The sequence below is a fragment of the Coturnix japonica genome, chromosome 1 (assembly GCF_001577835.2).
Source record: "Coturnix japonica isolate 7356 chromosome 1, Coturnix japonica 2.1, whole genome shotgun sequence".
In the NCBI taxonomy this organism is placed as follows: Eukaryota; Metazoa; Chordata; class Aves; order Galliformes; family Phasianidae; genus Coturnix; species Coturnix japonica.
In genome coordinates this window covers 172,679,310-172,707,206 of record NC_029516.1, presented here as the reverse complement: position 1 = coordinate 172,707,206, position 27,897 = coordinate 172,679,310, and the positions used below count along the sequence as shown (strand labels likewise).

Below are 27,897 nucleotides of genomic sequence, written 5' to 3'. Positions count from 1 at the left end.
TCATTTCCTACACCAGCACAACAGAATTATTTTTGCTAAGAAAATAGATGCCAATGCACAAGTTTCAGAGAATTACCAAAGCACAGATTGATGTGCCTTAGCATTTATGAAGTAAATAGCTTCAGCAGAAAACCCAGAGGCCTGGAAGAGACTTCAGCCCAATGCAGTTATTGCTGGAATGCTGACTGAGAATTGTCTTCATTTGTTGATTCAACATAGAAAAAACTGTGTTTTCATGAAGCTGTCCTGAATTATTTGAGTGACTCCTTATCAGTCAATCACTGGGTGGCAGAGGAGCCCAACTGTTCTTCATCAGCCTTACTCATATGGATGACAGCTGGATTCAAGTACCTTGGGACACAGAATACTGTTTTCAGTTTTATCCAACAATCCCATAAAGGTATTTCTTGTAGAGGTATTTCTTCACCGCCTGGCAGGTTTGGGCATTATGTACACTTTGACAGGTTTGCTGAAGGGGATGGTCCCCTCGATGCCATTCTCTGGCTGTGGCAGAGCCTCCAGGCTCTCGTTCCAGGTGGATTTGGCAATCTTGGCGGCTGCTTTGCTCCTGCTGGAATTGTAGGCCAGCAGCAGCCGCACTTCAATCTGACACGGCTCTGATGGGAAAGAACAGAACAAACCAAACATGGAATCACACAGGTTGAAAAAGACAACTGAGATCGAGTCCAACCATCATCCCATCACCGCCATGCCCACTGACCATGTCCCTAAGTGCTGCCATAACCAACAAGCAGTGCTGAGCGTCTGATGACACCAGATGGAGCACAATAGATAACCATTTCCCACAGTTGTACTGCAGGCTTAGCCAACAACTCCCTAAAATCCATCATTTTGCCACAGCATCAGCTTTCAGTCACCTCCTGCTTCTACTACTACTGCTGCTTCTACTTAACCTGTACTTTGTGCTTGGATGTCCTCCTTTGTAAGCACATGCTTTCCTCTATGGTTTTAATTACCTCAATTCATGAAAAAGAAACTAATTTGTCCACTTTGTCAACTGAGCGTGTCCTCTCAGCCCCCCCCCCCAGCTTGATGTCCTCACCACCTGTGAAATGCTTAAGCACCAATGTTAGAGTTCTTAACGTAAATAACTGCTAATGGGGAGACACCAGAACAGAATCCCATAGGCCCCATTTGAAACACCCTTTCAGCACATGCTGCAAAAGCAGAAATAAGGACCTAATTCAGCTCCTGCTACAGAATCCACTTTGAAATCCTGATACTCCTGAGTGCAGGAACAATACCATTTTTCTTCTCCAGAATTAAAAAGATAAGCAGTTTGAACGAATACATTACAGAAATGCAACGTATAATGGAGTAACTAAAAGGGAAAACTGCACTGAACAAAATAAATCCACTAATTAAAAATATAGATTGCCAAATCCTATTTAGCAGAAAAAAGTGCTCAAAAATATACATACCCCACTCTCGAATTATGTGAAGGGTTTAAAAGAAAATGGGAGAAAGGAGTTGCAAAACTATATATTCTTTGCTTTTGTTGTCGGAAGCTCACAAACCGATTACGGCAGCGCATTCGTTGAGAGGTGTGAATGCTGTCTATGATTGAACGTGGATGTGGGAGTCACCAGGGATATGGGGTGTTTTTTTTAGGACATTCAAAGGGTGAAAGTTTAATCAACAGTGAAATTACGCTGTTGAGTACACACGGTTCCAAAGGTTCTCTGCCGTGCTCAACTACCTGTCAGATCCAAAACAATGAACTACAATGAATCAGTCTGCCGTGACTCCTTGCCTTCAAATGAGGATGCAAGGCCTGACTCCAGTAACGAATCTTACTCTGCACTGCTATGAGTAAAATGCTCCAGATCAACACCCCTTTACAGCCCATGATCCTGAGAGCTCCCAGGACTGTGGGCACATAAGAGATGGGAATCACACACTCCCATGAACCTGTATTGATAACATTACCTGTCCAGGCTGTGTGAGAGAGGTAGACCTGAGTTATCAGTCTGTGCCTTCCAGGACCAGGATTTCTGAAGTCAGCTGGCTTGGGATGGATTAACTGTGCCTGCCCATCTGGATACAATACCTATAAAAATAAGCAGAACCAAAATAGATGTATGGTAACTGGACTGGGCTTTTGTACATTGTGCACTAATTCTGGTGCTTTCTGTTCAAGCTCTGACTGCAGGAAGGTGTGATTTAGCTCAGAGCCAGGAGCCCAGCTGATCTGTATTTGAAGGCCACACAATTCTGCATTGGCCATTTAAACCCATGATGTGAAGGAAAAGGTATCACCTTCTTCCTCTGCATTGTCAAGATCTTAGTTTCTCTGCTTGAATCATACCATACCCTTCTTAACTGCAGCTTAGTTGATGGTAATGATTCAACAGCAGGAAGAAAACTGAGTGTTAAATATGGAGAGCCAAAGGCATGCCAACTGCTGCAGTGTTCAGAACACCTCCTTTTGCTCCTCCTTCCAATATACAAGCAGGTGGATGTTCACCCCCATGTTTGTACTTCAGTCCATAATGTGCTGGGCATATGTGTGAGAGCAGCGTAGCACACACAGAGCACAGAATGCTTTCAAAGGGCTCAGAGCAAACTCCCAGAACAACAGAAGTGATCCCAGTGCACTACGCACAAGACAGTTTTGCATGTGAGGTTACACCACAGAAATCCAAGAGTGTTAAGGTGTGCAACTGTTGGCAGTCAGGAAGTATTGACTTCCTCATGAAAGCTCCCCCCAAAACAAAATCATATTTGCATTTGTGGCTGCTTACCTGAACTTTAACAGTTCCTTGGGGATCCTGCACGTGTTCCAGGGTTGCATCCACATCCAGTGCCACCACTAACCCCGATGTAAACCTCAGGGGGTTATCGGATTCACCGGTTGGCTCGATGATGTTTGCACTAGCTCTATGGAGCTGGAAGAGGCAAAGTTGTTGGTGAAAATAAAGGAGAGGAAAAAGAAAAAAAGAAAAGGAGTATAGAATCACTGTTGTTCTTAAGAGAGGAATTTTGCATGAGCTACACATCACTTGACATACTGCCAAGAATTAACCCTGAGTTTCAGCCATAATCCCAGAGATGATAGGTATTGAGAAGCAATCGCCTGAAGAACTGATATTTGCAACTGAGCAGAAAGCTGGAGCATAAGAGCTTTGTGGTCTATCAGGGACTACATGGCAGCCAAAGACACTGCAAGGCTACTGCATTCCAAACTGACCTGCTCTGGAAGAGGAAGGTGGAGGAAGGTACTTTGTCGTAGTGTTGTCTGAAGAATCTTGACCACTTCTGAAGGCTTGGATGTCACCAGCCTGGGCATTAAGTCTAGCAGCTTATCTACAAAACTGCCCTGCATTTGTGGGAGCTCTGAGATGAAACATCTGTATTTAAAAAAAAATAATTAAGAAAAAAATGAAGTACTTATTTCAACATTTTGAGTGGTTTCGTTATCTTTAGCCAAGCTACTTAATCTTTATAATGAGTTACAATGACAAAATTAGATATGGAGATTCCACTCCCAATGCACGTCTCATATTAAGATAATTTTGGCTTCTGGTTTTCAAGTTGACAACACCAAGGGCTTTGGAGGACACATCTCTAAGTCCTGCCTCAATACAGAGCCAAGAAGGGAAGGTTTGCACAGAAAGAGCTGGAAACACTGAGGTAAATAAAAACCTATAAAAACACACCCATGGGAGCTAAGTGCTGTAAGGATTTATCTACAGAGATTGCACATGCAGCTGTAACACTGTTTTGATAGCAAGAGTGCTAATTAAGTGAAGTGACGGGTCACAGGCAATTCCAACACCCAGCATTCCATCTCTACGCCTCAAGAGAGAAACAGTCGGGTGAATAATGCCACTCCTATTACTGCTGCCTTGTATAACTCCAGAGATGGGTACTTCTCAAGGATGACATGTATCCGCCTCATCCTTTATGCTGTGCGCTTTCATCCTGCTAAGCAAACAGCTGACTCACTCCAGAACGTAACGTAACCCCATACAGCCATGTGAATCGTCTGACCTCCCTGCAGAACGATTTTGCTCTACCAGTATTTCTAAGATAGCATTAATTCTTACATCTGCATAGTGAAATATTAACAGTAAACTGGAATCAGATAAAAAAACTATGCTAGCTCCAGAGGTGAAGAATAGAATGTAGAATTCATTTTATACCACGGGACAAGAGCCTTAAAAGATCATTTCAGTGGCATTATTCATTATCAGGTTACATGTGGAAGAACTATCATCAGCTTCAATGCAAAAAGACGCAGAAAGAAGCAATGGGGTTTCTCACCTCTGAAAGGAATCTACTTCCTGAAGGAACTTCTCACACATCCCAAAAAGGGGTTCCACTCTGCAATGAGATCACATTGCTTGATGCAAAAATAACATAAGAAAAGTGGCTCTACAGCCACAAACATTTCAGTTTTGAAATCCAGTTCAAGCTCCTAGAAACTGTAAGACCTTAAAGACAATCTGAGACCACAAATGGATTTCCCACAGGAGAAAGACAAAATGGACTGTCATCATCTTCTCCACACCTGTAACCCCCTCCACAATACATCCCTTGCATTTGCACAAGGCATTAAGTTCCCAGAGCCACTGGTAGAAAACATTAAGCTTTCCACCTATAAAAAAAGATGGAGCTTAAGGAGCTCTATGAAAACACAGCAAATCAATGGCAACAAACATACTTATGTTCTCCTATATGTACTGAAGAAAGAACGCAGCTTTGTTCTTCAGATGGTTATCATCGTGGTGTTTTAAGTGCCTAATTTAGACTTGCTGCTTCTTAAAACACAGCTGGAGGATACGAAGCTTGCAGGTAACCCTTGGCACCACCCTTACCCTCTGGTGGTGCGTGCAGTCACGATGAGCTGTAAGGCTTTTGCTTGCAGTCTCATGTGGTGAATGATGACCACTTGTCTGCTTTCCACACCGCTGTACATGAACTCCATTTTGTACGTTTCTTCCAAGATCTGTCAGACAAACAACACGTGGGTAACAAACCATTCTGGGCTGGAGCACTCACCGACTCCTGCTGGCTGCTCTGGAATACAAACCAAGCAGCACAGCACAGCAGCCCCAGTGGCTCTGCTCAGGTTGTTTCAGAGCTATACTAGACAGAAACAACTTCACATTCAACAACGCTTCATATGCTGCAGATAGAGACGGGAACCATCACAAGATGAGCATCCTCCTGCGTTATTTTTGACACAGTTAAAAGCTTAGACGGCATGCTGCAGTTTTACTTATTATAGCACTGTATCTGCTGAATAGATGGGCTTAAGTAGACAAGAAAAATGCTGAAATGAACACTGCTGCATTCAGTGTAACCACACAGAAGGAAGGACTCTATTTGATAAAGATCCCCTCACCTTACTCTGATGGAAAGTGTTCTACATTCACAATCAAAACAGATAAGCCTTCCCAGCGGGCTCACATACTACTAAGAAAGGCACCCAAGAAAGACAGTTCAATTAGAGAAGATTTAAGAAGCTGATAGGCTTTTGTATCTACTTGTCTCTAGGGACAAGATGTCAACAGCAGAGAAGGGTTTGATGCACAGCAGTAGCTGCCTCTTAATACATTTTAATTAACTGGAGGCTCAAAATGTCAGCATGGCTTCCCAGCAGATCCACAAACTTGCTTTCACCCTAAATCCAGATTATTTAAAGCTCGCTTTCTCATTTCTTTATTTAAAAAAAAGGAAGTGTTTAGCTTTGTTTTTCCAGGATCAGTCAATCAAATGTTAGAGAGCAAGAATAACCTGGCTTGAGTGGGACTTATGGAGCTCATCTACCACTGTCCCTCCTCGAGGCAGGCCTAATTAGCCCAGTTAGCCACGTGTTCTGTGAACAATCCCAAAGATGAAGATTCCCCACTAACAGTCTGGCAAATCCATTTTAGTGCTTACCAATAATCACGACAATTTTTGCTACCTTACATTTACTCAGAATTTCTCGTATTCCAATTTGTATCCATCACTTCTTGTCCCACAGCAGCACATCTAAGAGTCTGTCTTTATGTGATCTATATCCTCAGATAAGGAAGTGGCATAGAGCAGTAAATCAGCCTAGAACCTTCTCCAGGCTGAATAAGCCCAGAGCCCTCAGCTTCTTCTTGCAGGAGAAGTGCTCCACTCCTCAGCCACCCTGAGGGTCCCCTGCTCAATTCACTGCAGTTCAGCAGTACCTTCCTTGCACAGAGACAAGCACAACTCCCCTCTAGATGTGATCTCCCCTACTGACCAGCTCCTCAACTCAGTTTTATCCACAGGGTTGTGAAGGGCACTCTGTTCTCTGTGCCAGTATTTCCAGTGCTTTAAGCCAGGCAGTCTGGCCAATCTTCCATCCATGTTATGATCCACTTACAGATGTGGGATCTTGCCATTTTGGTAATAAGTAATGGGAGATTGTGTTAAAGGGTTTGAAAAAGTCAGGCTTTGTGACATGTCTTATGTCTGCAACACCAGTGCCCTCACTTTGGAAAGCAGTAAGGTTGGTCAGGCATAATTCACCCTTCGAAATGCATTTTGGCTGATCTCAATCACTTCCTTGACCTTCATTTGCTCAAAAATGGCTTTTAAGAGGACTTACTCCATAGAGTTCCCCAGAGGCCAACAGTCCACTGTTCTCCAATCTCCTTTCTTATTATTCTGGAAGATACATGGGATGTTTGCCCTTTTCCTGCAGTCCTAAATCTCCCTCAATCTCCACTTCATTTGATCTTTTGAAGCTGAAAGAAATTGCTTCACTTTGGGGAACTAAGATTTGCTTGGACAGGCTACAGCAGAAAGTCAGAAACACATCAGTACTGCAAGGCCATGGAAATTGGAATCCAAGGACTCGCCTTCAGGTGCTTCAGCCTCACCTGTTTTGCTGCAGCAGATGCTAACGCGTTCTGTTTCAGGTACAAAGGAGCTGCCACGTTCCACAGCTTCTCCTGCAAGGCCTGCAGAAGGAAACCATTAAAAAAAAGGGATGATAAATAACCATTTCTGTCTGAGCGCTCTAACACTGTGCAAGATAAACAGGGCTTGGGAGCATGCCCTCTCTGTTATATGCCAACAGGTTGCCTGAGAGAGCAGGCCAAAGGTTTCTACTTGCTTTTAAACAGTATGGGAAACCACAGCTTACAAACTACACACTGCTATATAAACATCCTACACAGCATTGGGAATAATGTTAACAAAGCTATGAATGAGAGACTGGCTAAGCTGCAAATTCTTCAGTATTTAAGGATAACCGTATGCAGAATATAGTCAGTGATCAGAGAAATTATAACCAATCATCACATCCTTGAGGCTAAGAGCAGGGCATCCTCAGACTGCAGCCATGGAACTGGAATACTGGAAACAATAACTGTCCTCAGAAACAAACCCACACAGTCAGTATTCCTCAGCCTTCCTGCTGACAGCTTCCACTCCCTGCTCCCCCAGAAAGATCCTGGAGTTACTGAGTGCAACACAGCTGCTGGCATTTGTACAAAAGAAACTCTATTTTCTCTTTGGTTTATGTTAAAAAGGAATTAAGAAAGCTTGACTGGAAAGAAATCTACTGAGAAGGGTGTTCTGGCATTGGTGTTCTCTCTGTCATACTGAAATTTCTATCTGTGCTATTAGAAGTTGCTTTTAATTTCAGCCACATTACTTACTTTACATCACTGATGTATTGATGACTGATCTGCAGCTCAAGCAAAGAATGTTTGGTGCCGTGTTTATCCACTTCTCCCCATCTTTGCCAGAAATGCAAGAGCTCACATTCTCTTAGGTAAGACAGGATGGCTCAGTCCAGTCAAGCTTGGAGTAAGGCAACAAAACCACTTCCAAATGCCAGCCCTCTGTATGGACTGCACCTTGTGTTGACAAAAGCTCTGGATTTCATAGGATCATAGACCAGTATGGCTTGAAAAGGACCTTAAAGACCATCCAGTTCAAACTCCTGTGATGGGCACAGCAATCAGGTTGCTCAAAGTCTATTAACACCTATCTAAAATGCCTTCTTTGGGTTATGAATGTATTCCAAGGATTTAAGAGCTGCTGTAATGCATTCCAACTGGCAGCTTCACCTTTAGCTAAGAAACTCAAATCACTTTCAGTTTTAGACAACAAAGCTTCTACTGTCTCCTTCTGGAAACTCATTTGTGATGTCCTGACTTACCTACCTGTAGGTTACATTTTGGTGGTCAACAGCAGAGGGAAAAGCACTCTCTTAACATGAAAGTTGCAGAGCAGTTGTCTACACTGCAACTCTATCTGAAAACAAGTTCTGCTCTGGCAAAGAAGTGTGATAGTGTATTCATTTACTTCAGTTACTTCATCAATTGTTTGCCCCAGGAGTGAAGCAGGGCTGCCTGAAATCCCCCAGATCTCCACTTCCACCAGGGATCAGCTCTCAGCACTGCCACCAGAACTGACTGGGGACGTTGTGAAGCACAGCCCACGACACCCCGCTGAATCAGACCTTAATGAGGAGCAGCTGACACTGAAGGTATGTTGCAGTGAAATCCGCCATCCCTGCCAGCTCTGACTGCAGCTCTCCAAGCCTCTGAAGATCACTGAAATAAGCAAAAGGGAGGGAGGGGGGAGGAGAAATAAAAGCATTGAGACAGCAAGTAGGTTAATCTAAATGCACTTAGAATGCAGCAGCAATGCTGAGGCCAGCCATTCCCACATCTTGTTTTTCCTTATCCTTAGTATGAGCACCAGAAAGAGCAGGAAAGCATGCACTACAAAACAGCTTGCGCCCTGGGACTTGGCAGCTCCTTTTTTTCCTAGGGGCTGACACGAGCGCTGCAGTGGAAGCAGTAAGTCTGTCAACCCACATTGCTCTGCAGCCCTGTGGGAACCACACAGCACAGCAGTTCCTGATTTAACGTTAAAAAAAACCCTCCAGGTTTCTACAGCAGCTAATGACCCATTTGTGTTCTGCTGTTGGGAAATCCAGCTACTCACATTGGATAGGAAAGGAACTGTTTGGAACATGCTTGATTGCATGAACCCACCATGTTTGAGGTATAGCTAGCACTGTAAGACAAGCTTAAACCTGATGAACAGATACTTGCCCAATGGGCTGTTGTGTGTGGCCTGGTATCGACAAGCTCTTTGGTGCTTAATTCCCACATCTCACAACACACTAATAGGGAACAATAACAATTTCCATCAGCTCCAAATACTGCTCTCCTGTGCAGCACGTAGCTATGCATATGGCCATCTCAGACAGGACTGCTGTGCAGAACAAAAGGCACTCACAGCCTCTCAAGATGCCCAGAGTTTCACTGTGCCCTGTCAGATCCTGGATGCTCTGCCAGGAGAGAACCCATTAAAAGCATTTTGTGCACTGGATGCTCTGAGATTGTGTTCTGGGCTGTGTGTTGTAGCTCTAAAAACAGCTGAGGATAAAGCACGTTGTGTTCATGGTCAAGATTTCCACTACAGGTGGATGTGGAAGCAATTTACAGCTACACATACAAAAAAAGGTGGATATGTAGGGAAAAAGGAAAAAGGCTTTTTGGAGTTCTGTGTTCCAAACAAGGGATTAGTGACTGTTTTTCTGACTCAATAATAATTCTCTCATCCTCTCTCCAACAATCCTTTTTCAAGTGTTTTGTTTTCGTATGTCAGCTGAGATAAAATGGAAAAGGTAGAATAAGCCCGTTGTGCAATAATACAGCCTATTTCAGGAAAACCTCTGAATTCCCAACTCATGAAGAATACCCGACTCCTTTATAAGCTTGGCTGATAAAAGGAACCCAACAGAGCAACAGAAGCAGCTTCTCTCCCGCAGCATCAAAGGCCACAGGTTCTAAAACTGGAAGACGATGGGAGAAAACCTTCTCCATCTAAAACAAAAATGTGCACACATTACAAATAACCTGACCACAATTAGAGGTGTGCAGGGACAGGACTAAGAATGACGCCAATCCTCAGAATGGACTTCGGAGAAGCTGCAAATCTTAACTCCTCTTCTGCCGAGCAGCCTTACCGAATGGTGAACTCCAGCAGCTCCTGGATGCCCTGCGGGTCGAGGTGCTGCAGGTTGTACACCCTCTCCAGGCTCTGGTGCAAGAACTGCTGGGAAGGGTCCTCGTGTGGTGTAATGCTGGGGGAGACTGGGGAGGAGACCAACTTCCTACCTGGCAGCTACACATAGAGAAACACACACACGAAGACTAACATCAGTAACAGCACTGCAAAATGCTGCTGTGTTATTTAACAGCTACCAGCTGAGAGCTATGACTGTTTCTCAGAGTCAAAGTTTATACCAAGGCTCTGTTGGTTAATTCTATTTAAAATCCACTTGTAGCTACAGATCTTCAGATTAAACATCAGTGTGTCTCTGAGGGAACCAATCTCCTCCTCTATTCACTGTGAGACAGAGGAATCAGGGGAAGACCACATGCAATTGAATTTATGAACTGCACTAAGACTTTCAACCACCTGCGTGGGCAGGAAAAGCATGCTCTAAAGGAGCACAGAAAACACCTCACCCCCAAATAAACTGCTTAGGTAAGATCTAAGTCAAATCATAGAACCTTTAGAGTCGGAAGGGACCTCCGAAGGCCATCTAGTCCAACTCCCCTGCAATGAACAGGCACACTGCAGCTAGATCTGTAATATGCTAATTGCTGTTAATTGTTAAGCGTGCTAAATGTTGTAATACTGACAAAGACTGAGCTCCCCCTCCCCATGCAGTGACAGCCCTGGGAATCCTGCCTCCCAGCATTCTTTTCTAACCAGCAGAGCATGTACGAATCTCGTTTGAGAGCAATAACATTTATCTTCAACAAAAATATTACAAAATCCATATCATAACCATTTAGTATCTGGCTCTCCCTACTTAACGTACATCTCAATATTCACTCACTGATGCTGAGGGGAAGAAGAAACCCAGGATCAAATTATTACAGATGGGCAGACATGGAAGAAAATAACAGGACTCCCAGCAAAGCACAAGCCTTGGTGGTTCAACTTACTCTTAGTGGAGGGACCAGATGAGAGAGACTGTCACGAAGATAGGCATAATGTCTGAACGTGTGATCAGAAAACAGCGCTGGCATTGTTGGGCAACTTTTAGCAGCATTGAAAATCAGAACCAGAACAGCAATGTCTATTGAAATAGATTGTCAAAGAAAAATAAACAAGGACCAGAAGAGTTCTTTAGGGATGGCAAGTTAATAGCAGTAACTCAACAACCCTTTCTTTGCTGGAGGATCTTCAGTATGTTGGAGAATGCTGAGCAAAACCCCAAAGAGGCAGCTGTCTGAGCAGATGCAGATGAAGCACAGAGTGCAAACACTACAGGCTGGGCCATATTGGAGAAGGGCTGCTGCTGCCAACCGGGGATGGATCAGAGGCAACAGACAGGATAGGAGCCAAGGATCATAAATGCAGAACTCAGTAGGTGGAGCTTTCTCTAAGGCTCACATTGTGCCTACCAGTTTGGCACCCAAACACTTACAATTAAGCATTTCCCTCTGAGTTCTTGAAAATTGCTGCAATTCCTTCCATGTCAGCACCCCAAAAAACACCAGAGAATCACAGAATCGTTTGAGTTGGAAAGGAGCTCTGAAGGTCACCAAGTTCAGCTCCCATGCAGTGAACAGGGACATCCACAGCTTGATTAGGTTGCTCAGAGCCCAGTCCAGCCTGGCTGGCAGAATTAAAATGAACCAAAGAAACACCACAGAAAGAAGATTCTGGAACAGGAAAACCTTTTTCACGGTCTAAGAACTAGAAAATACAGAGGACAGCCAAAGGCTTTAATCAACAAGTCCAAAGACCTGCAACAGCATGCCCCAAAACACAACATCTAACTCTAACAGGAGTAAAAGGATTCCAATGCAAACCAGACAAGGTCAGGACACTTATTTGACTGCATGGAGAAGAAACAGGTTCAGATGCAATCCTAAGCACTGTAGAGATGTGAACACCATTTCTCATTTCCTGAATATATGCTGTATCCATGGGCTATCAAGTCCCTACCAAGATTTCAACTTGCCAAACTAGTTCCTCTCCTTTGCCCAAAATCCCTTTCATGTTTTCAGCTGAAGCTATTCAACTACTTAGAGATCCTTCCCAACCTCAGTGATTCTATGATCTTAAGGTGCACTGAGGCAAACTAGAGCTTTTCACCCCCCAAATTCCTTAAATCCTGAACTCATGGGACAAATGCACTCAAATTATGACACAGCCACCTGATTGAAGATTAAGCTCCTCTCCACCTGATCCCAGCCCTTCTCGATTCTCACAAGGTATTCATTTAATCTGTTAGCTGATGGCCTCGAAATGGAGAGAAAAAACAAGGAGCAGCGTGACAGTTCAACTGAGCTGTTTCAGCCTAACATCTCTCAGCACACACCATAAATAACAGCGCGTTCTGCAGCTGCACAGAAGGAAAGTGAGGAGAACGAACAATAGAAAAATGGTATTTCACATTTCTGAGGCATCTCCCATTGTTAAGGGTAACGGTACAAAAATTGTGGCTTGCATTCTAAAGCACGAGAAGTGCTGAATTTAATATAAGGATTTCTGACTGACTTATTTCAGAAAGCTAAATTCATAGCATTATGGGAATTCAGCCACTGCCATATAGAACAGCAATAAGTGACAGTGCTGCTCTATACACTGCACAGGTAGGAGATGTATCACCAAAAAGCAGAAAAACACTCTTATTTAAAAGCTAAAGCATCCACCAGATTAGTGCAAGCTAGACAAATATTTTCCCATCAAATGACTCATCTGCAAAACCTCAACCTTGACCAATTGCTTGATAACCACATCATTCATCACAGCATGAAAAAGCTAATTATACCACTCTGGTACTTATGAAGATGATTCTGGATCATAGAATGGCCTGGGCTGAAAAGGACCACAATGACCATCTGGTTTCAACCCCCTGCTATGTGCAGGGTCACCATCCACCAGACCAGGCTGCCCAGAGCCACATCCATCCTGGCCTTGAATGCCTGCAGGGATGGGGCATCCACAGCCTCCTTGGGCAACCTGTTCCAGTGCGTCACCACCCTCTGCATGAAAACCTTCCCCCTAAGATCCAACCTAAACCTCCCATCTCACTTTAAAACCATTCCCCCTTGTCCTATCACTCCCCACCCTCATAAACTAATGTTCCCCCTCCTGTTTATACGCTCACTTCAAGTACTGGAAGGCCACAATGAGGTCTCCTTGCAGCCTTCCCTTCTCCATGCTAGACAAGCCCAGTTCCCTCAAGCTGTCTTCATAAGATAACAGTTATTCCATTGCTTGCTGAGTAATTAAATTGCGAAGGGATAGCGACAGGACTGTCTGCTCAACAAATCCAAGCACTGGGAAACCACCACTGAATGTCTGACTGTGAAACAGATCAGCTGGCTTCATCACAAGGATACAAGCTGGGTCATCCATGTCTGGTTCTGGGGTGTCAAAGAACGGGTGTGTGCTCAGCAGCTCTGGGACCAGTGGGAGCACCAGAGTGGGATGCCGGCTCCCCAGGAACTTTAAGCACCTGAAAACAGATGGATCAAAATATTTCTTAGTAAACACATACACTGCAAAATACAACATTTTAAAGCATCATTGCTTTGTATTACAGTGGCACTTTGATGTGTTGGTCAGCATCAGAATCCTGCTGTTAAGTCTATGTGCAAACTCACAGCAATGCTGCCTCTTCAGGATTTGCAGCAGTGTTTGAGATGATCACAGATAACAGAACAGCTTGAAAAGAAAACCAAACAACAATAGAAACTATTCATTTAAGCTATCCAAGAGACAGTTAACAACTGCAGTTACACAACCTAAGGAAAACCTGTATTTTAAACGCTAGCAAGAACTTGCATTTTTTTTCTTCATTAAGGCTAGAAGATCAAGGAGGTAAAAGGCCAAGAAAATAAGATCCAAAACCCAAACTCCACAGCAATGTACAAGAAAAAGAAGACTAAAATAAGAGCTTCCAATAATAACCAAGAATTCCATCTCAAACCATGTGTGTGGAAGCACTGCTTCCTTTACTGCCTCCATAAACAACCAAAAACCCCAAAACGTTCATTATTTCCACTCATAGAAGAAAAGAATCCCTCCAAGAGCACAATCCTCTTATCCAGCCAGCCCACTTTTCACCATCAGTACAAGAATATTGCCATGTCACAGAGCACAAAACATTAGTTATGTGGAACAGATGATGTTTCCAACTAAAAGTTGAAACTACCTTTCTAGAAACTCTGTGAATGCTTTGACTGTTTTCAATAGGGGGGTCTTCCATGCACGGTCATCAGTTCTGGATGACCACCAGCAGTACCAACAAGCAAGAACAATGCAATGTCTCTGTGTCAGTCAGGAACACGTACAACATACACACACCTGCTATTCCAGGTATTCACAGGATAACACAATAACCTTAGTGCTGTTACCTCCTCAGCTAGTTCAAAGTTTGGTTAATGCCCCAATTTACAACAAAGCAGAAAAGCAAGCAGACAAGGACATTGATCGCACTCACTTCCATATGGATTCTCTGTCTGTGGGATACTTGGTCAGGTTTTTCAGCAACTCCACCAGTGCAAGATGGATGCCTTCTTTAGTTGAGACATTGGTACAACACAACAGCTCATGAAGAGCTTCTCGAATGTCCCTTGAAGAATCCTAAAAAGTAAAAGCAAAAACCCTCCAATCAGAACCTCTGAATGCTCAGAGAGTGAGAGAGAGAAGCTTGGATATATGTTTATTTTAAAGGCAGAAGATCCTGTTCTTTGGCTGAATTCATCCTAGAGGCATCAGCGACCATTTAGGAAATAGGAAGAACTTGACCCAATTGTTGGTTTACAGGTGTACACTAAAAGAATAAGTGTAACACAAGCTACAAGTCAAGCAATCAACTCTGATGCAACAGTATGGGATCCCTAATGCATCACTTCTGCAGTCACACTGCACCTACGTTGCACTTCAGGCCAGAGTGAGACCACAGAGAGAAGCTCACGCAGTCATCAAGTTGTATTTTTGGAAGCAGTGTGGCTGAACTCCAGCTTAATTAATTACTTGCCTCCTGCCAAACACCACCTTGCAGTTCCAAAACAATACAATAGACTTCCTTGCTGTCATTTTTGTGGCATTGGCAGATAGGACGTGAAAATTTGACAGGATACAAATACGAGATGCTTTTCAATAGAAGATTTTTTCAAAAAGCCTAATTTGCTAAATATCAACAGCACATCCATTAACGTCTTACACAAAAGAAAGAACAGTCCCCTTGTAGAGGATCTTCAACGACAGCCAACACACACAAACAAAGGAGGGAAACGCAGTGGGTACGCTCATCTGGTCCTTATTTTGGTGCTGTGAGGCAGACAGTCACTGAATAAGACTATGCACTCTGAAGACTGATGCAGTGAGTGGGGAAATAAAATAATCCAGGTGTGTTGCTTGGATTGGTGGGAGGACAAAATGGAGACAAGCAAGGCTGAAGAATAAAAAGGGCCAAAGAGGTGTACAACGTGGCAGCAAGTGAGAACGAAAACACCACGGCACGCAGAATGCAATGCCTGGTGTGAAAAGCAAGGAGCAGTTGATACAGTCATTCAGATCAAGAAAAAGCAGTTGAATGAAAACAGAAGTTACATTAACACCATTAACAATTCAGGCACTAAAGTTCACATTGCCCTCCTAAATCCTCTATTTTGGTGTCCAAAGCTGGATTTTACTGCTGAAAGAGATAAGCGAGTAAGCAAGGACCCTCCTGTACACAATGAAAATGTGGTAGTTCTCATATTTCAGCTACCATAATATAGACCACAAATCATAACAAAAGCAGAACAAGGAACACCAGCGTAACTAGTCTACACGTTTATACTGCAACATACAGGTCTCCAAATGGAACAAATGTGAAATAGATGCCCAAATACCAGAGGCACCTCACACTCATTGCTGTGTTTGCAAGTCCAGCTCATACTGCACAGCACTGGTTACAGACAGATAAGCAGGCTATCATAGAATGGCTTGAGTTGGAAGGGATCATCAAACTCCAACCCCCTTGCTGCACGCAGGGCTGCCAGACTCCATATCTAACACTAGACCAGGCTGCCCAGGGCACCTTCCAACCTGGCCTTAGGTTAATTCACTTTATCCTGGAGCACAACTGAAGGGTGGCATTATTGCCTTGGGTCAAACAAATAGTGGGTAAAGAGACATATAGAATGTATCTTCAGCATCATCCCAGGCTGAGAGACTGCCCCAATGAAGCAGAGATTTGTCTGCCAGGTGCAGCTGAGAACTGACCGGGACAGTGATGATTAGGAAAGGCCAAAACTATTCCAAGGAGTGCACCAGAAGTCACTGGAAGAGTAGAGAGAGAACCTGTGTCCTGGCTCTATTTGGTGAACAAAAGGTACAACTAAAGTGGTAGAAGAAATAACGTTAAGTTGTATTCAGCATGAAACGTCACAAAGTGATTGACCAGAAAAGGAGACAGAAGGAAATCCACGTGATGCAGCAGCAGTTACCAAGGGCAGTGAGCCTTTAATCTGAACATCATTTATTTAAAATGAAAATAAGACAAGAATGTCATGTTATCCCTTGGTGGGAAGGCCTTACCTCCAGAACAGCTAACACAGTATCCAGCTGGTCCTCCCGCAGCGTGATATTGTTGGAAATTTTTCTCATCGTGTGTATTGACTGCAACCTCACCTCCTCAATTTCATCATTAAACATGTCCACCAAAAAATCCAGGCACTTCTCAGCAAAAGAAGGTGAGGACTGAGCCAACATGCAGAGCGCCTCCACCGCAGCAATCCGCACTTCTGTATGGAGAGGGGGACATCAGTCATTAATGCTGTTTAAGAGGGTATGCCACCAACAGACAGGCCTTGAATTACTGGAGCACTTGGCTAAGGATGAGAGCTCATAGAATGGCCTGGGTTGAAAAGGACCACAATGATCATCTGGTTTCACCCCCCCCTGCAATGTATAGGGCCGCCAACCACCAGACCAGGCTGCCCAGAGCAACAACCAGCTAATAAATATTATGTATTTCATGGCATGTTTTGCAAGAGTAGCTATAACCATGGTACCTTAAGCAAGCTAATTTAGATAATTAAACTGCTCGCTTCATTCTTCCAGACATTTTAATTGCTAAGAGCATTCACTGCATTTTTAAGTAGCCACGTAGCACTTCATGAATTGCTGAAAAGCCCGAGAGTAGCAGCGTGTCACCAGCACAGAATGAGCTTTCCCTGCTCCCTGACCTCAGATACCTCAAAATAAAGGAAAAAGGTGCCCCCTAATTATCAGAATGACTCATAATTCAAGCAAAAGTAAAAATAAACGGAGGTGTCCAGAGAATCTCTCTGCTGGAAAATACAGTAGGAATTGAAAGAAGACCCAAATATAACAGACATGCATGAAGATTCTTCTCCCCTGCAGCCATTTTCCCATTGGCTTCCATAACATTAATGTACTGGGATCATAATAGGATTAATTAGCTGTCTTGCAAACATTGTTTAAAACATACTTCTACTTCTCACTCAAATTAGCTCATCTTGAAAACATTCATTTAAAGTTGCGTGTAACGTTTAGGCCTATTGTTCTTAAAGAACATTTTGATTCCTGATGATTCCGATTAAGCAGAGAAATGCAAACACAGTGAGCCCTCCACTCACACAGAACAAAGCCCGTGTCACAATGCTGAGTCTCCACGGTCATTAAGACCACAGTGGTATTAGAGGCATTAGAGAAGGAAAAAAACCCCAAGAAAATATTTGCCAATATTACATTCATGAGCTGACACATTCATTTAGATTTAAGTTACAGGATGGAATTGAAAACAAACGAAGCAGTGCTGTGGGTAAGGCAGAACACAGCTCAGCAGTATTTAAAATGCCACTGCGGAGACATACACTCTTCAGAGATCTGGTTATTTTCCACATCTGCCCATTTTAATGACATCCCCCAGTAATCAAACTGGAGATGCTTCACAGACAATGGATTGAGCCATACTGTCAGTCAGGGAAAAGAACAAGGCTTCGTGCTGGAGCTTCAGGGAGAGTTCAGCTGTTAGGAAAACATGGCTTAATTTGTAGGACACTCAGAAAAAGAAGTCAAATTTTACACCACAGTTTACAGGGATATTTTTGTCACAGTGTTCTTCTGCTGACTGATTTACTTCCATCCTTCCATCAGAGTTTAAAACTGAATTCAGGAATGACATTCAAAGCTGCACCTTTTCATGGCTCTCAATAGCCTTTGCAAACCTTTGCTCTACCTACAGGAAAGTCGGGCTAGAAAAGACTAAGCACAGACATCCCTGAGGCCATCAGCACAGCCATGCTCAGAAGCTGAAGGACATTTGTGTTCCAGTATGACATTCATAATTTACCCTGTTTAAAAGAGCAGGACAGATATAATCTGCTGGAACGAGCGAGATGAAGGGCTCCATGTCCATAACAGCAAGTCTATGAGACTCTGGTGGAAAGGCACCACAGAGCAAGGTAAATGTGATGGTAAAATGTGGGCATTTCTAATCAAGAAACAGAATTACAATAACATGACAAAAGACGTAAACGAGACCTCACCTGAAATCTAAGTAACTGAAAACACATGAATCCAGTCACTAATTTATAATAATAATATATATAACACATAAAATATAATACGTATAACACATTCCAACTGTCCAAGAACACTCATGCCTGTACAGACCAAGAGGAGCTCGGCCTGTGTAGCCTCCTGCAAAGATGAAACTTGTCTACTACTTCATTAGGAAAGCCAGACCTGGCAAGAAGCAACAACTACTTAATCCAAAAGCTACCACCAGCAAGGAAGAAATGAGCATTAGTTGGCCAGGCTAAATCCTGGATTGGGATTTAGAAGAAAACTTGTGTTCATTGGATCCTGAAACATTTTAAAGGACACCTCCCAGTACAAAGGTTCTAACCTCCTCACCCCCAAACAAAAAGACCCTCCATACATCCCAAGCAATTCAGTTGCATTAACACTCACCATACATTTCATCTTCCAGGCCGTGAACAAAGGCTCCACAAGCTCCTGATTCAATCAGGTTCACAGCACCTGTATCGATTTCTTCTTTGGGAGCATCATCTCCCCATTTTCTGCCACTTGAGAACTCCCCAGAGCTGTAGAGCTCCTTGGCTCGTTCATGCGCCGTGCGCTTCCTCTGCCCAAACACATTTCTCAGTTACAACCATGGGAAACATTAAAGGTGACTGAACAAAACAGTAAATGGTTTTCTGGATTTGAAAACAGGCATAGCTGGAAGCTCTCACTTCCTTATTGTTTCGTAGGCCAGAGAACTGAATGTAATACTTTCTGAAAGTTGCTTCAGGAAGGAGTTTTACTGAAAAGCCTTTTGCTCAAGGGTCCCATTCTCCAGCTACTCACTGCTCCCAAGATGTCTATGACTACCAGACAGCTCTTGCAAGATGCTGCCATAAGTTTGTTCTCAAAACCAGGATGCCAACTTTCTGTACACAATAAAGCTTGGAGCTTAACGGCCATCAGAGGGACACAACCGTTTACCTCTCATCCACAAAGCTGGATAGCCTCAAGCTCTTTATTACATGGCTCAGTTAATGAAATCTAAAACTGGCAATTGCTTCACTGACTTTAATCTAAAAGAAAACCTGCCATCATCAATTAACTCTCAGCGGCCCTGAGGCAAGGACACGCTAAGCAAACAGGCTCTACATTTCCACACCTGTTGTGTGGTTTGAGTACTCCACACACAGTAAAAACAAATTCAAGCATTAAGAGTTTACGTACCCGCAGATCTGACATGAGCTTCTTGTCAAGGGTCTGCTCTAAGAAATGGGAGCTCACTTGTTGCATAGAACCCTAAAGGAAAGAAGGAGAAATAAAACAAAAGGAATCAAGAGGATTACTCTCAATTTCACCAGTTTCTGGATATATCCCAATGCAGGGGCTGATAAAATTTGTCCTTTCTAGTAGTTTTCTATGGAGTTCAAAACTCAAACCATACATCAGAGTTTGCTGAGGATGATCAGAACAGCTTATTTGCTCACTGAATCTAATACAGTTGCTTAAATGCACTGGGGGGGCAGTCATTCCAAGTACTTGTTTTTATTGGATACCAACCCTTCAACCTCAAGGAGGGAATCATTGCAGAGCTCAGCTGAGAGAACCAAAGCCAACACCTCACACTCAGCTTTTCCCCTTCTCAGAATTCTGCTACAAATTTATTTGAGCAGTTTCTAAACTTCTCCCCATTTCTTTTCAAATAATAAAATAATGAGACTTACCAATAATTTAGCAGCTTGTACTCTCACCACCCAGGAACCATCGCTGACCATATGACATATTTTTCCAAATGCATCGTCAACCAATCGAATCTCTTCATTAGAAGAAGGAATGGGGACAATGCTAGCACAGAGAAAAGACAGTCAGTCTGCTGGCTTCATCCAGCATGCTATAAAACTAAGAGCTATGCTGAATTCCTATCAACATCAGGAACAAAAGCTTCAATCGAACCAATGCAGTCTCATCATTAGTTGGCACACATTGTTCTTCTAACTGCTTCTGCTGAGACTTTCTGGCACATAACATCTGGGATTAGGATACTGCTGTGGCACCATTTGGAGTCACTTTGTGTGCAGCACATACCTTTCAGGGTACAGTTGACTGAGGACCCAAATTAGCTGAACTGCAGCACTGCGCACTTGTTCGTAATCGTCTGCCAACAGCTTGCAGGCCTGAAAGAAGATTTGCAGCCAATATATTCACTTCCCACTGATTTGTGATCCTTACCATAAATCAGTTCAGATTATAAATAAGGATGAATTAAATCTTTCCTTCTACTAAGAAGTACTTCCAAGTTTGATCAGGTAGAGCAGTCCTAATGAAGTCTATTAATCACATGAGGTATAGCTCTAAAACTGCCTGCACTCTGCCAGAAGCAAAAAGAATGAATATTTCCTAAGACTAATCTGGTACAGCCTGCAGCTCTGCAACCTTTTCTGCCAGGACAAAGGGCAAAAATTTAAAACAAAAAAGCAGAGATTGAGATTAGATACAAGGAAGAAATTCTTCACTGTGAGGGTGGTGAGGCAGTGACAGAGGCTGCCCAGAGAAGCTGGGGATGCCCCATCCCCCAGTGTTCAAGGCCAGGTTGGATGAGATTTTGAGCAACCTGATTAGCAAAAGCCATTCTGGTCCATGACAAGGGATGCAGTGAGATGATGGTCTCTTAAGTTTCCTTCCAGCCTGCACCTACACTCCATGATTCTGTAACAAACACAGCCACAGAATCCATAGAATCATTAAGGTTGAAAAAGGACAGTGAGGTCCCATCATGAGAACCCATCCCACCATGCCCACTGACCACATCCCTCAGTGCCACATCTCCAAGGTTCTTGAATATCTCCAGGGGTGGTGACTCCACCACCTCCCTGGCCAGCTGTGCCAGTGCCTGAATACTCTGTCAGAGAAAAGATACCTCCTAATACACAACCTGAGCCTCCCCTGGCACAACTTATGTCCATTCCCTCTCACATATCACATATACCCTCCAATGTACAAGGATTTAACTCTGAAAATGCAAGATGACAATAAGAATTATGCAATGCCCTCCCTCTGTTCAGCGACTTCCACCTCTAGAAGCACAATGCCCCAGAATCCTGAAAAGCAAAGCACGCAAACCAATACAAAATAAATAGAAACAAAGATGAGGTTTTACCTGACCATAAATGGCCTGCTGCAGTTTCAGTCCTCTCTCGTGAAGCTGAAGCTAAGGGCGAAAACAAGAACAACATAAGAAAGGAACGACAATGAAATCAAACTATGGTTTTAAATAACACACACTAAGTTTTCATCACTGCTTTGCATAAAATTAATTGCTTGCATTAACCAACTGTTACTGTAATTCAGCTGTTTCTCAATCCCTGTACTCAGCACTGGTGCGGCCGCACCTCAACTACTGTGTCCAGTTTTGGGCCCCTCACTGCAAGAAAGACATTGAGACCCTGGTTCAGAGGAGGGCAACAAAGCTGGTGAGGGGTCTGGAACACAGGCCTTATGAGGAGAGGCTGAAGGAGCTGGGATTGTTCAGCCTGGAGAAGAGGAGGCTCAGGGAGACCTTATAGCTCTCTATAACTTCCTGAAGGGAGGTTGTAGTGAGCTGGGGGTTGGCCTCTTCTCTTGTGTCATTAGTGACCCAAAAGCAGCAGTGACAGTGCATTTTAAAGGCCAGAGGAACAGCAAAACCTGCCCTACTAAACAGTGTATCCTAACACAACATGTGACATAGTAGCAAGGAAAACTGCGATTAAGAACCCTAGGAACAATCAGGGACCCTGAATTCATTCAGGATGCTTCCAAGCTCCAGACTAAAGCAAAACAACTGACACTGTACTGAAACTATTAAATTGAAGGGCATCAATCTTGATATGGATTTGATTCAATAGTATTGCAGAAGTCATGGCAAGGTGTAAAAAGTCCTATGAAAAAAAGAAAGAAAATAGAACGAAAATGAAGGATGAGAGTAACCTTCAGCAGACGGAGAGCCCAGGCAGATCCACATGCAGTCTGATCCTCCCAAATGCATCTTGTTTCCTTCTTCACAGTTTAACAGTATTAATTCAAATGTCTTTCATAGAATCACAAGGTTGGAAAGGACCCACAAGATCATCGAGTCCAACCATCCTCCCATTACCGTTGCTATCACAAGCCATTAAACCAGATCTCATAGCTCCTCATCCAGACACCTCTTGAACACTGCCAGGGATGGCAACTCCACCACCTCCCTGGGCAGCCATTTCAGTGCCTGACCACTCTCTGAGAGAAGTTTCTCCTTATGTTTCTAAATATCCTCTGGCACAACTTGCAGCCATTTCCTCGGGTCCTGTTTGTTGCTTGGGAGAAGAGGCGAAACCCTCCTCATCACAACCTCCCTCTGTTCACCATCAGGTTAAGATAGAGTAACACTATAAACCTTAAGGGTTAGCAAAGGAAGTGCTGCAAACCCACACAGTCACAGGAATCCCCACTGAGCAAAGTTCTCACTGCACAGTCTATGCTTTTACTGCTGCAAAGCTAAAAGAGTTCTGAATTTGCTCAATCCCACATGAAAATCAGTAACCAAAACATTGTTTTAAAAAAAACCACAAGTTTTCAGGTTTAAACTCACAAGGTTTCCTGTCACAAGCAGTGTTCTATTACATGCTGGAGTAATAGGGGCTTATTATTGTGGCAGCCAATCCTGAATCAGGAAATACAGACTTCTCACTAAAAGAAAGAGCTTTACCTATAACAATACCACGATATCCCAAATGAAAAAGCTTCTTCCCCTACAGCAGAAGCAGGTCTCATGGAACCACTGAATTGCTCTGGTTGGAAAAGACCATCAGGATCGTCAAAGCCCAACCGCAACCTAACGATACTACCCCTAATATATCATTGTGAACCACTAAAATACCCTCTGAGATTTCATAAAGTTCTTCTATTTCATAACATATCTCATTTTTCCAGGTAATTTTGATACGTTAAACTGGCACTTGGTGAGTTAATTAAATAACTCCTGTCCAAACCTCTCTGGATTCATTTGCAGATCCTTACCAGCTTTCTTATCAATCCCCCCCAGACAATTTCTTCCACCACACCAGCACTCCTTACCATGGCTTTTATAGCTGCTGTCCTAACACGAGGATCCTGGTCGTTAAAATGATCTCCTATTATCTTCTGGACATCTTTGGCAGCCTGGCTTTCAGCTTCTTTCGCAACACCTTTTTCCACTGGTCCAAGGCAGCCAATTAACTGAAGACACTTATTTCTTACACCATGGGAAGAATCTGTCAGATGCTACGGGACACAAAAATAGATTTATTTTAAATGCTCTTTTGTCTCTGTAAACAGCTGATCAGAGTAAAATTCCCAGCAGTTACAAAATGTTTATATTTTAGTAAAAAAAAAAAACATTAAGGAATATTGATAACATATTCTTTCCTCTGGCAGAGATGAGTATTTGAACAGATTATAAATACTTTTGCTTAACATTAATGCTTTCCATCAGTAACTTCTTAACAGGGAATAGTGTTTCTAAATAACAGCTACAAAAAAGCAGACATGTATCCAAAAGCATATGAAGCAAGAGGCAGTAACTGAAAGAGCAGTGAATCCAGTGTTGTTTGCAGACTTGTTAGCTGCATTCAGAGCTGTGCTCACATCACATTTGGTTTTAAGTTGGTCTTGCTTAAAATTTAGTACATTGAGCTCTCCCCCAAAACAGACTGAATCCAAATGCAGCACGCAAGAGCAGAGCTTTGCCCTTCAGCAGTATTTACATCCTCAGGGAGGCAGCCTTACCTTGCAAGCTACCTCTACCAGCCTCATCCTGACAGATGGGTTCTCTGTGAGCTTTGTGCCAATCACCAGCAGCGTATCCAACAGCTGAGCAAGGACTTGGTGAGATTCTGCAAAACAAAGCAGGGAAAGGTTATGCACTTCTTTGCTAAGCTCCAGAACCACAGCATCACTCCGGTTGGAAGGTCCTCCTAGAGCCTTCTCCTTCAGAAGTCAGAAGAAGCCCAGCTCCCCTGGCTTCTCCTTGCAGATAACATACTACAGCCACCTTGGTGGCCCTCTGCTTAACTCAGCCAACCTTATCAGCATTTCTCTGGCACTGGGGAGTGAAAACTTGAGACAGTATTCCAGGTGTGGGCTCTCTAGCATTGACTAAATGGAATAACCATTTTCCTCAAGCCCCTGTTGAGAGCTTTCACTGCACACTCAACAACTTAACCTTACATTCACCTGACACTAAATGATACTAAAATAAAACTAAACTTCATCAAGCACATACAAGCAGTGAATATAACACAGAAAAATGTACTTAAATGAAGGCCCTGATGAGCTGCTTTGAAGTACACTAAGGAAAAACAACGTGCTTCTAACAAGATTCCACTTCAAGCAAGGCCTGAAAGGCATCTGAAAAATGTGACTTACTCTCATTCTGAAGTGTGTTAATTGCATCATCCATAATGCAGTCTGGGGAAAATCCTGCAGTCTTTGATAACAAACCCAGCAAGGAAGCAATCTTTAATCTTACAGAAGCATCATTCTCCTGTAAGGAAACAACAGATATTAGGAGGAAGTTTTTCACTCAGAGGGTGGTGACACACTGGAACAGGTTGCCCAAGGAGGCTGTGGATGCCCCATCCCTGCAGGCATTAAAGGCCAGGATGGATGTGGCTCTGGGCAGCCTGGTCTGGTGGTTGGTGACCCTGCACATAGAGGGGGGATTGAAACCGGATGATCATTGTGGTCCTTTTCAAGCCAGGCCATTCTGTGATCCTCTGATTTTTCATCTGGGAGAGCAAAACACTTCGCAGGGAAGGAGGATCCAGACATCTACAACTCAGCACAAGGGACCAAACTTTACCATAACGTTAGTTCCTCAACTATGCGCACATTGCAGTAAGTGAACCACAACAGAACGCTCCTCTTGCAGCTCTACAAATACCCTACAAATTAACTCTTCAACCCCTAATTTCTGAGTAATTACTCCACAGGTGGAAATAAGCTTCACAAATTATCATCAATTTTAAATTCTTTAAGAGTTCACATATTTCAAAGGGCTGTTAATATAAGTATTCTGCAAACCTGCACACCTAGTCCTAACTGGGAGCCTTCTTCTATCTTCACATTGCCAAGGATATCCAGCATAAGACAGAAGGACACAAAGGAGTCTGGATTTTAAACTAAACTCTCTCCAAGCAACTATGCACCACAATTCTGCACCTTTTACCACACCAATGATGTGATCCTCTGGGATCTCTTCAGGCACTGTCTGATAACACACCACTTCTGCCAGCAACAACCAGCTCATTCTGCACCACCTGCACAGACACACTGATCCGACTGTCAGCAAAGCAAAGTGAAAAGCGTAGGGGAAAAGGAAATAGTAGGTTATCTTTCTGATGTGCTTCAGAGGGTAGACACCAAACAATCCTATTTGCCTATCATATTGTAAAGGAATGAAGGAACTAAAAGAAAAGTCAAACAGTCACACTCCAAAAACAAATACAGTACAGAGACTGATAACATTCTTACAGCTTCAGCATCAATTCAAAGCTTTTTGGCACCTAAGGGGAACCTACAAACAGGAGAGGAGTTAATGCTTTGAAACAGTAGACGATAGCAGGACCAGAGGAAATGGTTATAAGCTAAAGGAGGGAAGATTTAGGTTGGATGACAAAGGGAAGTTCTTTACTATGAGAGTGGTGAGGTGCTGGAACAGCTCCCCAGAGAGGCTGCGGATGCCCCATCCAGCCCTGGAGGTTGGATCACTTAACTGTCACCAAGTCCTGAAACTGCTAACACCAAGTGACATAAGCTATGGGTAAAGGACTACAACCACTCACCCTCCTCATACAGCACAGGAAACAGCAGCTTCCGATCCCACCTCCAACCCCATCCCAAGATAACAAGGCCAGAATGGGGTTTCTGGCAGCATGTTTAGCTCCCAGCTTCATTACCTTGTAATAATGCTCCAGCAGGATCCGAACGACCCCTTCCACACTCTCCACTTCCACAGGCTTCCTGGCAAACTGCAGCAGGTACTGCAAGGCATCTGCAGGTGAGGTGGCTTTACACAGGTCAACATGGAGCGCTGCAGACTTGCTGGGCTTGGTCAGCCGCAGTTTCTTAGCAGACAGGTCCTCATGCTGTTGCTGTGGGTGGGGAACAGAGCAACGTGACTCAAAAACACCACGCAAATCCTTCCCAGAGCAAACTGCTTCCCACCAAGGCAGCCTGGGGGAGCTCCTGCACCTCAAGGCAGACACTGCTCTTTCCCTTGCCAGTCAAAGCGGAAGCACATTCTATAGAACGGCTTGGGTTGGAAAGGATCTCAAGGATCATCAAGCTCCAACCTTCCTGCAAGGCTGCCAACTTCCATATCTAATACTACACCAGGCTGCCCAAGGCACCATCCAACCTGGCCTTGAACACCTCCAGGGATGGATGGGGCATCCACAACCTCTCTAGGCAGCCTGTTCCAGCACCTCATTGCTCTCATAGTAAAGAGCTTCCCACTGATATCCAACCTAATTCTTCCCTCCTTTCGCTTATGACCACTTCCCCTCGTCCTGCCATTATCTACCCTTTCAAAGAGCTCCTGTTGTTTATAGGCTCCCTTTAGGTACTGAAAGGCTGCAATGAGGTCACCATGCAGCCTTCTCTTCCCCATGCTGAACAAGCCCAGCTCCCTCAGCCTGTCTTCAAAGGAGAGGTGCTCCAGCCCCCTGATCATCTCTGGACCCTTCCCAACAGCTCCCTGAGTTTCTTGCCCTGGGGGTCCCAGTACTGCAAATGGGGCTTCACAAGGGCAGAGCAGAGGGACAACCCCCTCCCTGTCCCTGCTGGAGCCCAGATACCATTTGCTTTCTGAGCTCCAAACACACACCACTGGTTCACGTTCAGTTTTTCACCCACCAGGACCCCCAGGTCCTTCTCTACAGGTCTAACTTTCCCACCGGGGCAGCTCCCAGCCTCAGACGAGCAGTACATCTCCTCACGTTACTCTTCCCCTTCCAACCCTTCTCCTACACCTCCCAGCCCTAAAACAATCGCTGTTCTCCCACATATCCCCTATATCTCCCCCAGGGCCTGCAATAACCCGCCCCAACCCTGAGGCAGCTCCAACACTCCCCCTTCCCGAGATGCCACCCCTAGGCTCGGTAAGGCCCCAGGCTGCTGCTACCACCGCCCTTCCCACACTCACCGAGGTCACCCTACCGAGCTCGGAGCTCTCGGCGCTCACCTGGACCACCTTGGTGAACTCCTCGTACACCCGCTTCTTCAGGTGAGCCGCCATCTTGCGCCCCTCCCCTCGTCGCCAAACCATAGAGTCGCCCTCTCGTGACGTACAGAGAGTACTCTCTTCCCAGCTGG

The 27,897-nt window shown here is 44.0% G+C and overlaps 1 protein-coding gene across 3 annotated transcripts; it reads right to left on the bottom strand.

Annotated features, from left to right (window-relative positions):
• Window positions 1–62: 62 nt before the first annotated feature.
• INTS4 (integrator complex subunit 4) lies at window positions 63–27,879 on the bottom strand. Of its 3 annotated transcripts, none has more exons than XM_015852510.1 (23): window positions 27,767–27,879; window positions 26,481–26,675; window positions 24,949–25,066; window positions 24,310–24,416; window positions 23,620–23,805; window positions 21,686–21,736; window positions 20,614–20,702; window positions 20,253–20,373; window positions 19,756–19,827; window positions 18,976–19,150; window positions 16,573–16,778; window positions 14,486–14,628; window positions 13,383–13,498; window positions 10,971–11,104; window positions 9,980–10,137; window positions 8,459–8,552; window positions 6,867–6,947; window positions 4,842–4,972; window positions 4,288–4,347; window positions 3,212–3,371; window positions 2,766–2,909; window positions 1,951–2,071; window positions 63–617 (listed from the first exon to the last, which is right to left on the bottom strand). In XM_015852510.1, the coding sequence occupies exons 1-23, from the start codon at window positions 27,848–27,850 to the stop codon at window positions 424–426; spliced, it is 2,940 nt and encodes a 979-aa protein (XP_015707996.1). In that variant the 5' UTR covers window positions 27,851–27,879; the 3' UTR covers window positions 63–423. The 3 variants fall into 3 exon arrangements, with proteins under 3 accessions (XP_015707996.1, XP_015707995.1, XP_015707997.1); XM_015852509.2 differs by having other exon boundaries at window positions 27,728–27,861; XM_015852511.2 differs by having other exon boundaries at window positions 27,742–27,860.
• Between the last annotated feature and the right edge of the window lie 18 nt (window positions 27,880–27,897).

What these genes read in the sequence shown, in the direction of transcription:
- INTS4 (XM_015852509.2), bottom strand. Translation starts at nt 27,850, where the DNA reads ATGGTTTGGCGACGAGGGGAGGGGCGCAAGATGGCGGCTCACCTGAAG. An exon ending in AGACATGGATGACCCAGCTT is followed by an intron (nt 11,105 to 13,382) that starts GTATCCTTGTGA and finishes CTATTTCAATAG; the next exon opens with ACATTGCTGTTCTGGTTCTG. An exon ending in GTCAGCTGCTCCTCATTAAG is followed by an intron (nt 6,948 to 8,458) that starts GTCTGATTCAGC and finishes TTCCTTCTGCAG; the next exon opens with GCCTTGCAGGAGAAGCTGTG.